Source organism: Choristoneura fumiferana, unplaced genomic scaffold (genome assembly GCF_025370935.1).
Source record: "Choristoneura fumiferana unplaced genomic scaffold, NRCan_CFum_1 Sck3bRy_158;HRSCAF=347_pilon, whole genome shotgun sequence".
NCBI classification, from domain to species: Eukaryota; Metazoa; Arthropoda; class Insecta; order Lepidoptera; family Tortricidae; genus Choristoneura; species Choristoneura fumiferana.
In genome coordinates this window covers 1-12,914 of record NW_027412840.1, presented here as the reverse complement: position 1 = coordinate 12,914, position 12,914 = coordinate 1, and the positions used below count along the sequence as shown (strand labels likewise).

Here is a 12,914-nt window from a genome sequence, read left to right as displayed (position 1 = left end):
AGCGTATTCACTAATCGGCGCCGTAGACACCACGCCGCGCAGGAAGTAGCGCCTGATGCCTCGCTCCACGCTGGGGAACACCAGCCCCCCGCCGCTGTCGCCTTCACACACAGTTGTACCTGTGACACCAATAATATCGCATTAAAAACACAAAACGTAAAAATAAAATCTAAATCCAAGAAAATGTCATTAAGTATAAAGAGATTTACATTATATGTATAAAGAGGGTAGGTTATTAACAATATAATATTGTAAGATGAAGGTAGTTAATAAACGGATCTCTAAACGGATTCGAAGAGTAAACACGTAAGTAATTTTATTTAGCGGTGCGCAGGCGTACCATGATCTTTTCACAACGATCCAAACGCAGAGCAGTTCAATTTAGGCACCTAAACTGAATCGTCGAAATAGTAACCACGACGTTTATTTCTCAGAGCTGAGTCTCAATGGTTTACAGGTGAATGAAAGACCGATATTGTCTCTGGTCGACTGAAAACGCTAATTCGCGAAGGGATGCCGCTATAATGTGTCGCGCACAGCGCGATTTGCCATATAAAACTCGGTAAGTGTCACAGCCCTAGTATGTGTAATACATTTATAATGTGGTCACATTGCTTTTCCTTATTGGTCTAATTTTGTGTGTTGGCACTACCGTATAGTGTAATGGCGATACAATGAACAAACGAGGGAAAAGAACTAAGCTGGTGCCCCAGTATAGAGGTCAGTTCCTTCCTGAAACTCGGCTGTAACCTCAGGTGAGTGTTTTGCTATGTAATATTAATTGCCATGATTATGGAGTGTGTAAGGATGTCCGCAATTTAATACAGGGTAGATTCCGTACATGGGTCCAGTAAGCGCTAGAGTACAATGTACACTTGGTAATGTCATAGACAGCGGAGCGCATAAACTAGACATGGAGCAAGTATCTTTGCCCAGCATTAACGGTCGTAATGATGATGGAGCAACCGAGGTCAGGACTATGGGGATGGTGGAGGTCCTCGTGGGGGCAAGGCCAGATCACAGGCAAACTGAACCGGCCAGGAGCCTATTGATCGGTCGGGATAGGTCAGAAGATCACTGGTAGGCCCAGGATCTCTCTGCCTAAGCATTGAGGCACCCGGGCATAGCGCTGTGCCTAGACCGGAGTAAATCGACCGTAAGCTAAGCATGCTACCTTAGGCCTAGCTTGTGATAAGAATGTGGCACAGCCACACCGCGTTGGGAATCACTGTTATCACATATCTTGTGAAGCCAAATAAGAACTCGTCCTTACACACTTCAGCTATATTTGTCGCCTTATTATTGCTGTGTACCATTAGCACCCCAGGTATATATGTATGACATTTATGGAAGCATAGAGGGGCGACAAAATGGTGGAGAATGCTGGGATCTTTGATAGAGAAAAGCCGGATTAGTTCTGGTTATTTCTTTGTCAACCCTCTTTTATTCTCTTATGCGAAGCAAAGAATGTTGGCAACATCGCTAATATCCGTATCCTATACGTTGACAGCAAATTGCTATTATATATGACTAATGATAACATTGAAGGTAATTTTTTCTCATTAACATTGTATGAAGGTCCTTATCAGTTATTGTTATTATTTTCCTTTCTTTCGTATCCATCGAAAGGTACTTTCGTATCCAAAAGGGCTGTGTGGGTCAGGTTCCTTTGCCTTATGTCCTATTAAAAAGAATAATATCGTTGTCTATGGTTTTAGTGTTGTACCTTTGAGAGGAGAGGTGTCAACATCCGTTATCGTTTTATTTTACCTTTTTAGTAATAAGTTATTGGTAAATTATAAAATTGAAGAATTTGTATGTCAGATATTTACTTAATATTAAGCGAAATTATAATATCAATATAAATTAAGAATTAAAACTAACAAATAAATATGATCTCTTGGCATGGTTGTTATGTTGGTATATTGTACCAGACCGTACTGAACAATAATTCCTTGCTCTGTGGCATGGCAATGGCAACGAACGACGATGTTATCTTTTATCTGTATTGATATCGAATTCGATGGCGAGTAGTTTAAAGTTTGTGTGAAAATATCGTAAGAAAACTGCGTTTCAGGCTTGTGTATTGTGAGTGAGCACGAAATTTGCTAAGAACAGTGATAGTTAAGTGTTTTCCGGTAATTCTTACATGGAAATCCAATGGTAAGTGAGGCATGTCTTGGTATTTCGATAAGTTGAGAAAAGTACCTACTTATAGTAGCAAACAAAACATACTTAATTCAAAAGAAAGCTTTGTTGAGACTTATTTGGTTGTCGTTCGACTTATTATATTGTTGATGCATCGTTATTTGTATTGTTCTAGTCGAAGAAGCGCAAGAAAATCTTTGGGGGGTTTTAAAAAAAAAACTAAAAAACCGAAAAAAAAACAAAAAGTAGTTATAATAACTTGGCGCCTTTATGGTAGCCGCCATTACTCCCGTATTACTTTACTTTGGTAATTTTCAAAGAAAACCAATACAACACCCAAAAGAAGATCAAGCACAACAAAATGGAAGAAATTCTGGAAAAACGGGTAGAGTTGAGAAAACTTAGCCTAGAGACACTCATAGCTTCAGCAAAACATGAATATGAAAGCAACCAGATGGAATATGATAGGGCTAAAAGATTAGTGAAACAATTATTGGATTTGGTAAATAAGTTGGATGTAGAAATAAAAGAATATACTATGAAGCTACCAACTCCAAAGCTGGATATAGTAAGTCCAGCTCTGGCGATCCAATTACAGGCAGAAAGCTTATGTTCTGAGATTGAAGATTCACTGAGCTCCGTACAACATGCCATAGAAGAAAAGGAGGTGCCTCTGCTACAACAAGACTGCCAAAGCTTGAACTACCATCCTACAGTGGAGACTGTTTAAAGTGGACTGAGTTCTGGGACAGATTCAGAGCTAGCATCCATGAAAGAAACATTGCAGACTCGGAAAAAATGGCATATTTACTGGGGAGTCTCAGCGGGCTAGCTAAGGAGTCTGTATCAGGTTTAGGTGTGACCGACAACAACTATATAATTGCAATTGATACACTTAAAAATCGTTTCGGATCGAAGGATGCGCTGATAGATGCACACTACACACAATTGAATAATCTACAACGAGCCGAGTACAACAGTACAAGTTGTAGGAGCACACTAAATGAAATTGAGAGGCATTTAAGAATCCTGGAAAATTTAGGAGAGCCAGTGAATGGAAACTACTTCCGTGCTATGATTTTAAGAAAATTTCCCGACAAAGTGGTGCATGAACACCACCTATCCGAGGCCACCGAGGGTACTACACTGACAGCAATAAGGAAGAACCTTAACAAGATAATAACAGCGATGGAAAAGTCATCTTCCATGATTACCGACACGGATGCATCATTGTTGAAGGCTGGACCTGTTGTGGCCACAGCAGAAGCACTTCACATCAGGACCCAAAAGGGAAATTTTAAACGGTTCCAGCACACTCAACGGAGACCTGATCGAAAGCGAAAACTAGAACCTGTATCACCTGCCCCAGCAGCTAAAAAATCCAGACGCTCGTGCATTTTTTGTGGATTGAGTAACCATGCAAGCAAAGATTGCAGAAAGTTCAGTACAGTGGAAGCACGCAAGACTCAACTTAATGGGCGCTGCCTCAATTGTCTAGGAAAAAACCACAAAACGGAGGAATGCCGAAAAAATGTAACTTGCTTCCGCTGCGGAGAGAAGGGGCATGTCCAGTGGCTCTGCCTTAAGGCGAAAGGTGAGGAAGATGAGAGAAAGATGAAAATTCCAGAAATGATATGTAATATGACTCACGGACTTACCTTTTTACAGACGGCGGTGGTGCAGTTACAAAATCCTCAAGTCGATAATAAACTCACGGATGGTAGAATTCTTTTGGATAGCGGCAGTCAACGAAGCTATATAACAAAGAACTGGCTGATGCTCTTAGCTTACCAATAATATCTATGGATCAGCTAGTCATTTACACTTTCGGATCCCCGTCTCCTCAAGAAACAACTAGTCCTTGCACTACAGTGACAATACTTACCAAACGTGGCATTAGAAGCACTATACAAGTAAACATTGTACCACATATCACAGATAGAGTACCAATAGCAAAACTTGATTGTTCCCAAGTTGATTTACATGCAGATGATGACTCAGTTGGTGAAAAGATTGATTTGCTCATCGGAAATGATTTCTACTGTTCATTCATGCGTAATGATAAAATTGAGATCTCTAATAATTTGTACCTAATCGATACAGATTTTGGATACATTCTTTCTGGTAATGTTTACATTGAAGACAATGATGAGGTACTGTCTGTAACTACATATTGCCAGTGTCATACGCAAGGCTGTCCATACTTTTCCGAGCCAGATTTGCCATTAAGATATGTGGATATTAAATTTTTATGGTCATTAGAAAACTTGGGTATAACAGACTCTCCAAAGACCACCCGGCAGGAGGAAGCAGTACACCAGTTCAACGCCTCTGTACAATATCAACAGGATAGATATGAGGTAAAGTGGCCATGGATTCAACACCCACCAGAGTTAGTATCTAACTTTGGATTGGCTATGGGAAGATTAAAATCACTTATGAGGAGATTAGATAAAGAGTCACTAAATGAGTACAACGAAATTCTGAAGGAACAACTAAAGTTGGGTATCATAGAAGTAGTAGAGTCACAAGCCGACACTGAACCTGATCATCCAATTCACTACCTCCCACACCATATGGTTAAACAAGTAGGAAAGAAGGGCAGAATTGTGTACGACGCTTCAGCCAAGACATCAGGAAACAGGAGTCTTAACGAATGTCTCTACAGTGGACCATACATGCTAGAGAGCCTGACTTCTCTTTTGATTAAATTCAGGACTAAGAGTATAGCCATGACAGCAGATGTGGAAAAGGCCTTCCTGCAAGTGGGGTTGCAAGAAGAAGACCGAGACGTCACACGCTTCCTATGGTTAAAGGATATTAATCAAGAACTTAGAGATGATAATTTAATATGTCTTCGATTCTGCAGAGTTCCCTTTGGGGTAATAGCAAGTCCTTTCCTTCTTACAGCTACCATTAAACACCATATGAACCAATCTAAAGATGAGCAAATAAAATCAATAGCCGAGAAGTGCTATGTTGATAATTTAGTTATTGGAGCTGATTCAATACAAGAAGCACAAGACATCTACAATAAAACTAGAATGGCCTTTCAACAGATGTCAATGAACATTAGAGACTGGGTCTCAAATAATCAAGAATTCATGGACTCCATCCCGAAGCAACTTCAAGCAAATCAAACAATGAAGTTAAAGTTCTTGGGTTGTTGTGGAATGTAAACAGAGATACATTAACCCTAAATATAACAGAGGATCATTTGAATCCAGTTTCTCCAGTTGATACGAAACGAAAACTTCTTCGAACACTGGCAAGGATATATGACCCTTGTGGGTTTGTATGTCCACTGATCTTACCCATGAAACTTTTATTTCAAGACATATGCAATCAAAAATTTAAATGGGATACCGTGTTACCTGCTGAAGTTCTACAAACCCTGAAAGGTATTCTTGAGAACTGGAAAGCTTCTATTAAAGTGGAAGTCCCAAGACAACTTGGAAAATTAACATCCGATTCTGACACTGAGTATGAGCTTCACGGATTTGCTGACGCATCAAAATCTGCCTTTGCTTCAGTAGTATTCATCAGAATGTCAGGTCCACAGGGAACATCCATATCATTTGTAATGGGAAAGTCTCATGTTACACAGAACAAAGACAAAGAAAATATTAATATCCCGAGGCAGGAATTACTTGGGTTTCTAATCACAAGCAGGTTAGTTAAATATATAAGAACAAACATAGACTTACCAATCAGAAGAGAGTACCTGTGGACAGATAGTCTAGTCATTCTCGGATGGATGCGGTCTAATAAACTTCTGCCTCCATTTGTGACCAACAGAGTCAAAGAAATTAAAGGAAATGTACCAGAAGCGAAAATGTATTATATTCACACGAAGGTCAACCCAGCCGACGTAGCAACTAGACCCGAAACTTGGCAAGAAAAAAGGGAGCTGTGGTTCAACGGACCCGAATTTCTTCAATATGATGAAACAAAGTGGCCTGAATCTCGATATTACGAGAACCATCATAACACTGTTCTCTCAGTTGGGGAGGACCCGGATCAGAATCCAGGTGAAGATCCATTGGGCATGAAAGAGATATCTGACACGGCCCAATTCTCAGATCAAATAATGGAGCTTGACGAACTAGAGTCAACATCTCAAGATATAGACATGGCTTCAATGGATGAAACCATGGATGAGATAAAAAGGATTCAAAGAGAACACTTTCCCGAGGAATTATCAGGAAAGAAAACACACCTGACAAGGAACTTAGATCTATTTATGGATGAGAATGGTCTGTTGAGATCACGAGGACGAATGGCAAACACATCATGGAGTTATGAAATGAAGTACCCAATCCTCCTACCCAAAGAATCAGAATTTACAAACAATGTAATTAAAGAAACCCATGAAAGTAATTATCACGTTGGAGCTCCCCATACACTCAGCATAATAAGAAAGAAATACTGGATACCGCAAGGCAAGGCTCAAGTACAGAAAGTTATTCGAAGGTGTTCAGTGTGTATCAAACATGGAGGTGGGCCTTACAAATTACCACCAACACCGGCTCTACCAGCGGAAAGAGTGACGTATACAACTCCATTTTCTTATACTGGGGTTGATTACTTTGGTCCACTGTTTGTCAGTTCCCCAAACGGAAAGGCCAAAAGGTGGATTGCGTTATTCACATGCCTGACAGTAAGAGCAATTCATTTAGAAGTCGTCAACGACCTAACCGCAGAAGAATGTCTTCTGGCAATTAGACGGTTTTCAGCAAGTAGAAATACTCCCAAGAAGATATACTCGGATAATGCTACCTACTTCAAATTAACAAGTGAAATAATAGAGAAGCCATATTGTGTCAAGAACAAAATTTCATGGAAATTCATACCACAATTAGCTCCATGGCATGGCGGTTTTTATGAACGTCTTGTGGCTTTAGTAAAGCACTGCCTTAAGCGGACGCTCGACAAACACTTGATTAATGACAGCCAACTCCATACAATAATGAAGGAAGTAGAAGCCGTGGTGAACTCGAGACCACTTACGAAAATAGGACCTGACGTGGAACACATATTACGACCAGCTGATTTTTTAAGTCTAGGTACTTGCCTTACAACTGAAACGTCACATGCAGAACTGCCATCAGTAGGCACAAAGGCAAAAACAGACCTGATCACTAGTTGGAAAAGAGGACTCAAGATCCTGGAAGAAATAAAACAAATGTTCATAGGACAATATCTTGTAAGTCTAAGAGAGAGATTCCGGTCTGAGCCCAAGCAACCCAGAGTAATATCACACAGAGCACCAGAAATCGGGGATCTAGTACAAATCAAAGCCGAAAGTAAAAACAGAATTAACTGGAAAGTTGGCAAAATTGTGGATATGAGGGAAAGTACTGACGGCAAATGCAGAGTAGCGGAGGTCAAAGTGGACGGCTCCATTTTGACACGTTCCATAGGACATCTGTATCCGCTAGAGGTCGAAAGCGATCCCATACCTGATGATGATACTTCAGAAAGGGTAAGGAATAAGGACCAGGAAACAGCCTTCAACGAGTCAGCACATGATTCGGTGACATCATCACGACCAACGCCTCAAGAATCAGAAACTGTGGACCCTGTGGAACTAGCAGAACCAGAGGTTGAAGAAAGTGCATCGGCGATGGATGACGGAACCCCCATGGAAATGGCGGGTTCTTTGGATATCCATGGACAAGACCTTGTTGCAGGCAAAGAAAGACGTGCCGCGGCTGTAAGAGCCAGAGAGAAAATTCTGGAGTGGACACGGCACCTGCTAACCATACTAGAGTGAAAGTCCTTTGCCCTTGGGAGTGTCGCGCACAGCGCGATTTGCCATATAAAACTCGGTAAGTGTCACAGCCCTAGTATGTGTAATACATTTATAATGTGGTCACATTGCTTTTCCTTATTGGTCTAATTTTGTGTGTTGGCACTACCGTATAGTGTAATGGCGATACAATGAACAAACGAGGGAAAAGAACTAAGCTGGTGCCCTAGTATAGAGGTCAGTTCCTTCCTGAAACTCGGCTGTAACCTCAGGTGAGTGTTTTGCTATGTAATATTAATTGCCATGATTATGGAGTGTGTAAGGATGTCCGCAATTTAATACAGGGTAGATTCCGTACATGGGTCCAGTAAGCGCTAGAGTACAATGTACACTTGGTAATGTCATAGACAGCGGAGCGCATAAACTAGACATGGAGCAAGTATCTTTTGCCCAGCATTAACGGTCGTAATGATGATGGAGCAACCGAGGTCAGGACTATGGGGATGGTGGAGGTCCTCGTGGGGGCAAAGCCCCCACGTCCGGCGGGTGCCAGGCCAGATCACAGGCAAACTGAACCGGCCAGGAGCCTATTGATCGGTCGGGATAGGTCAGAAGATCACTGGTAGGCCCAGGATCTCTCTGCCTAAGCATTGAGGCACCCGGGCATAGCGCTGTGCCTAGACCGGAGTAAATCGACCGTAAGCTAAGCATGCTACTTAGGCCTAGCTTGTGATAAGAATGTGGCACAGCCACACCGCGTTGGGAATCACTGTTATCACATATCTTGTGAAGCCAAATAAGAACTCGTCCTTACACACTTCAGCTATATTTGTCGCCTTATTATTGCTGTGTACCATTAGCACCCCAGGTATATATGTATGACATTTATGGAAGCATAGAAGGGGCGACAAAATGCAAAAACAAATTTTGTATACTAAAACTCTATTATTTGCAAAAACATAACTCTATTTTGTCATTTGTGTCTAGCAAACCGTGTGTTGATTACAAATAAAATGTTTACGCTGTCACTAATCGACGAGTCTCCTTTCTCACTGAAAAATCAATGAGGAGTTAAGAAGCACAATGTCGTGAGTACCTACGAAGTCCGAGACAAAGTCCAAGAGCCCGCATCCAAGCACGACAACGTGCAGGCTCGCCGCCCCAGAGACCCAGGCGCCGGCGCCGCGAGCCCCCCATGTCGCAAGAGACGGCTCGCCGGGCCTTAACTGAAATAGCTCGGGAGAAAAATGAGACCTTGCGCGCAGGACTGCAAGAAATTAGGAATGAAATTAAAGCAGTCAAGGAGTTACTGCAAGCAAGGTGAGGAGCATTTTTTTGATTAGTTACCAATTTGATAGAGTCTCCCATTACAAACAAGCAATTCAATTGTGTGTGTGTGTTGAATGTGTACTTATTAGGTTTCTCGATACATACGACAGCGCTAAAGTTTTTGGAAGAAAATTTGGTATGTAGAAAATATTATGCCTTCGTAAGTCGTTTCATTGTAAAAAAAAAACGCCATTCAAAAGACTGAACGAAAGTCGGTCACTCATGTTCTGCTATGTCAATGTTTTTTTTATGTAAGTACCATGTTTTTTTGTTTTAGGTTACCAGTTCCAGAACTGCCCCCAACGCCAAATTTAAATCTACCATAACCATATAATTTCAAGATAAGGTAGCCTGAATTGTCTTGACAGGTTCTCTAAAAATCTATCTAAATTCTCGTTGATAAATTGACTCGAATTCAGTTTCTAATATAAAGTTAAATGGTCAAACTGTTGAATTTGTAAAATCAACAATATTTTTAGGAATAACGCTCGATGCTAACCGATGTGGCGACGGCACGGTTGGTGTATTTTGCTTACTTTAATAGCATTATATCGTACGGCCTTATTTTATGGGATCTGCTGCAGACATTGAGTAAATTTTTATCTTACCAAAGAGAGCAATTAGAGCAATTTATAATTTTGAAGACGCGTGAATCTTCTTTTAAGGAAACAGGTATCCTAACCCTGCCGTCGCATTATGTTTTTGAAATAATCATGTATGTAAGGAAGAACATATGTGATTTTCCCACTAACGTCGATAACCCAAAGGCTACTAGAAACACAGGGAAGCTTAAAGTTCCATCTTACAGACTGGCTAAATATACCTCGTTGAGTTTCTTGCCGGATTTTTCTCAACAGAGGTTTTTCCGAACCGGTGGTAGATTTTTTTTGACATTCATAAGTGCTTGTTATAGCCTAAATTGAATAAAGATATTTTGACTTTGACTTTGACTTTGAATTTTTGTAAATTAATTATTTGTGAAATAAAAATGAAAACAAACCAAACGTGTTCATTTTCTCCTTTACCTACACCTGTTATATAATATGGTTATTCATAAAGAAGATTTCCGCAATTACGTAGTTTTTGCCTAATAATGAATAAGTAAGTAAGTAAGTAATCATTTATTGCATATAAAGTAGGGTTTACAGGAGGGCTGATACATGGAAAGAACATACAAACATTCTTGCAAAAGAAAAAACAACAGTGAAAAACAATAACAATGGTAGCAAGTTCATGAACGTACATTAACAGCTCTTCATACACAATACTTTTCACTGGCTCCTACACTAGGCGAGGCCTGTCCCGTAGGTAGGCAATTCCGAGAGAGTGAATACATAGTGACAACATCTCAAACGTTCCGCTAGAGGCGCCGTTCGTGTTTCCATACAAATTGAGATTCTAACGCGAACGCGATCGAGACGTATTTTGTAACCGAAAACTTACACTAAGGGTACTGGCTAGGGGCTTGACTCTAATAATAAATAACTCATACACTCTCGTGTATATGAAATGTTTTTGGTGGGATTCTCATTACTATTTATAGTCTGCGGGGTCTTAAACATAATAAGTGTTAACAAAAAATCGTTTTAGGTTTAGGTATTTATTTATATCATCGTGAGAAATGCAACACAAGGATTATCTCCCTTCCCATAATCGGCGACAAGGCGATTCCTTATGGCTGTACCGAGTCGCAGTTGTGGGTTGCTTCTTTCCGTCTCATCAATGACAACTGCGTCCTCGAGCAGCGGCTCGGTAGCCGCCTGCTGCAGACGGCGATTATGGTATTGAGGCAAGGGTCCCAAATCTAAAATGGGCAGATTTGCTGTATTGCAAATATTGTGCAATATAGCACAAGCATTTATAATAGAGCCAGCAACTTCTGGGCTGTAATTCAACACTCGATGGCCACTAATGCACCGAAAACATACTAAAGTTGTTATTTGCACCGTAAAACACTGAATTCGTTTTATTTCATTAGTTGAAGTTGAAGCGATCCAAAAGAATTGACAGAATGAGTAACTTATACTGAATCGCTAAATTTGACACTGAAGCGATTCAATTCCCACTCAAGTTAAGCGTCATGGTACGAAAACCGCTTGAAGTGAGTGAATGAAAATGTCTGTATCGCTGTCGCTGAACCGTGCTGAACTGAATCGCAAAAGTAACGTCGTGGTACGAAATAGCGATGCAGTTCAGTTTAGAGCCTAAACTGAATCGCATTAAGAGAGCGTGGTAGGGCCCCTGGTGATAGACGGCGTGCGGGTTAATCGGACAAAATACGGCCTATTGTAGACATGCCGCATCCCAATAATGTAACCGAATTAAAATCATTTTTGGGGATGATTAATTTTATGGGAAATTTATTAAAAAATTTGTCATCATTTTTGGTCCCACTCTACGAGCTACTTACTGTACAACAGGCAGGATTTTTTGTGGAACAAGAAAATAATGATCCGTTTATACAGGTCAAAAGTATGTAGTGCGGACGTGTTAGTCCACTACGACATGTCTCAGCCCACGGTGCTGACGTGCGATGTTCGCGCGCACGGGCTGGGCGCCGTGCTGGCAGCGCGCGCCCGGCCGAGCCGAGCGCGTCCCTCGGCGCGCTCACCCCGCCGGAAAAGCACTATAGTCAAATCCATAAGGAGGCGTTAGCGATCATATTTGCTATAGATGAATTTATACGGGGAAATACTTGCACGGGAGACAATTTACATTACGTACTGATCATAAGCTTTTAGTCAGCATATTTGGGTGTAATACGGGAATACCGATTACGGCGGCGAGCCGTTTGCAGACATGGGCTATTAACCTTTGGGCGTATAATTTTACAATAGAGTACGTTAGAACGGACAAAAATACTGCGGATGGACTATCGAGATTAATAAAAATGCATAAAGAGGAAGTAACGAACAGTCCCTGTACCCTCTTGTTCTGAGAGGAGGCCTGTGCCCAGCAGTGGGACGTATATAGGCTGGGATGATGATGGATGAACGAACAGTCTCGAAGAATTACCAGAACAGACTAAGTATATTTACATTTCGCGACGGAAGCGTTGCTGCTAGATTACAAGATTTTAAAGAACCAGACAGCCGCGGATCCCATATTAAGCCGCGTCATGAGTTATTTAGTAGACGGCTGGCCGTCTAACACTAACATCGATATCAGGGAATTAAAACCATATCACAGCCGGCGAAATGATTATACACCGAGTTAGGTTGTATTCTCTGGGGTCACAGAGTAGTGGTGCCGGCACCATGTCGGGACAGGGTTGTTAGAGAATTACACGACTCGCACATGGGTGTCGTGAAAACGAAGGCGTTAGCGAGAAGTTACGTGTGGTGGCCGCGGGTGGACGAGGCGCTTGAGGCGGTGTGCCGCGCCTGCGCCGTGTGGCCAGCGTGGCCGACGCGCTGCCGCGCGCATGCGCCGTGCGCGTGGCCCTGGCCAGACCGCGCATGGTCCAAACTACACGGATTTTTTGGGCCAATAGCAGGATTCACGGTCTTGATAGTAGTTGACCGCCTGCTCAAAGTGGATAGCAGCGATAAATATGAAATCAACAACTGCTAATGCTGTCGTTTCCGTTTTGCGCGCGATGTGGGCGGGCTTCAGTCTTCCGAGACAGGTCGTGAGCGACAATGGGCCTCCTTTTATCAGTGTGGAGTTTGACCGTTTTTTAACA

At 41.7% G+C, this 12,914-nt stretch overlaps 3 protein-coding genes across 3 annotated transcripts; all 3 read left to right on the top strand.

Moving 5' to 3' along the window:
• The first annotated feature begins 2,814 nt into the window (after nt 1-2,814).
• LOC141445032 (uncharacterized) lies at nt 2,815-3,903 on the top strand. The gene is made up of 2 exons (XM_074110806.1): nt 2,815-3,742; nt 3,817-3,903. Exons 1-2 carry the CDS (start codon nt 2,947-2,949, stop codon nt 3,852-3,854), a joined length of 834 nt encoding a protein of 277 aa, XP_073966907.1. The 5' UTR covers nt 2,815-2,946; the 3' UTR covers nt 3,855-3,903.
• Nucleotides 3,904-4,586: 683 nt separating this feature from the next.
• Nucleotides 4,587-5,327, top strand: LOC141445033 (uncharacterized). The gene has a single exon (XM_074110807.1). The coding sequence runs from the start codon at nt 4,587-4,589 to the stop codon at nt 5,325-5,327; it is 741 nt and encodes a 246-aa protein (XP_073966908.1).
• Nucleotides 5,311-8,610, top strand: LOC141445031 (uncharacterized). Its single transcript, XM_074110805.1, has 2 exons — nt 5,311-7,979; nt 8,077-8,610. The coding sequence occupies exon 1, from the start codon at nt 5,465-5,467 to the stop codon at nt 7,922-7,924; it is 2,460 nt and encodes an 819-aa protein (XP_073966906.1). The 5' UTR covers nt 5,311-5,464; the 3' UTR covers nt 7,925-7,979; nt 8,077-8,610.
• The last annotated feature ends 4,304 nt before the right edge of the window (nt 8,611-12,914 follow it).

Excerpts from the sequence above, each read along its gene's own strand:
- LOC141445031 (XM_074110805.1), top strand. The coding sequence starts at position 5,465 with ATGAAACTTTTATTTCAAGACATATGCAATCAAAAATTTAAATGGGAT.
- LOC141445033 (XM_074110807.1), top strand. The coding sequence starts at position 4,587 with ATGAGGAGATTAGATAAAGAGTCACTAAATGAGTACAACGAAATTCTG.
- LOC141445032 (XM_074110806.1), top strand. The coding sequence starts at position 2,947 with ATGGCATATTTACTGGGGAGTCTCAGCGGGCTAGCTAAGGAGTCTGTA. Across the intron at positions 3,743-3,816 it reads GCTCTGCCTTAAGGCGAAAG|ACGGCGGTGGTGCAGTTACA; the intron begins GTGAGGAAGATG and ends ACCTTTTTACAG.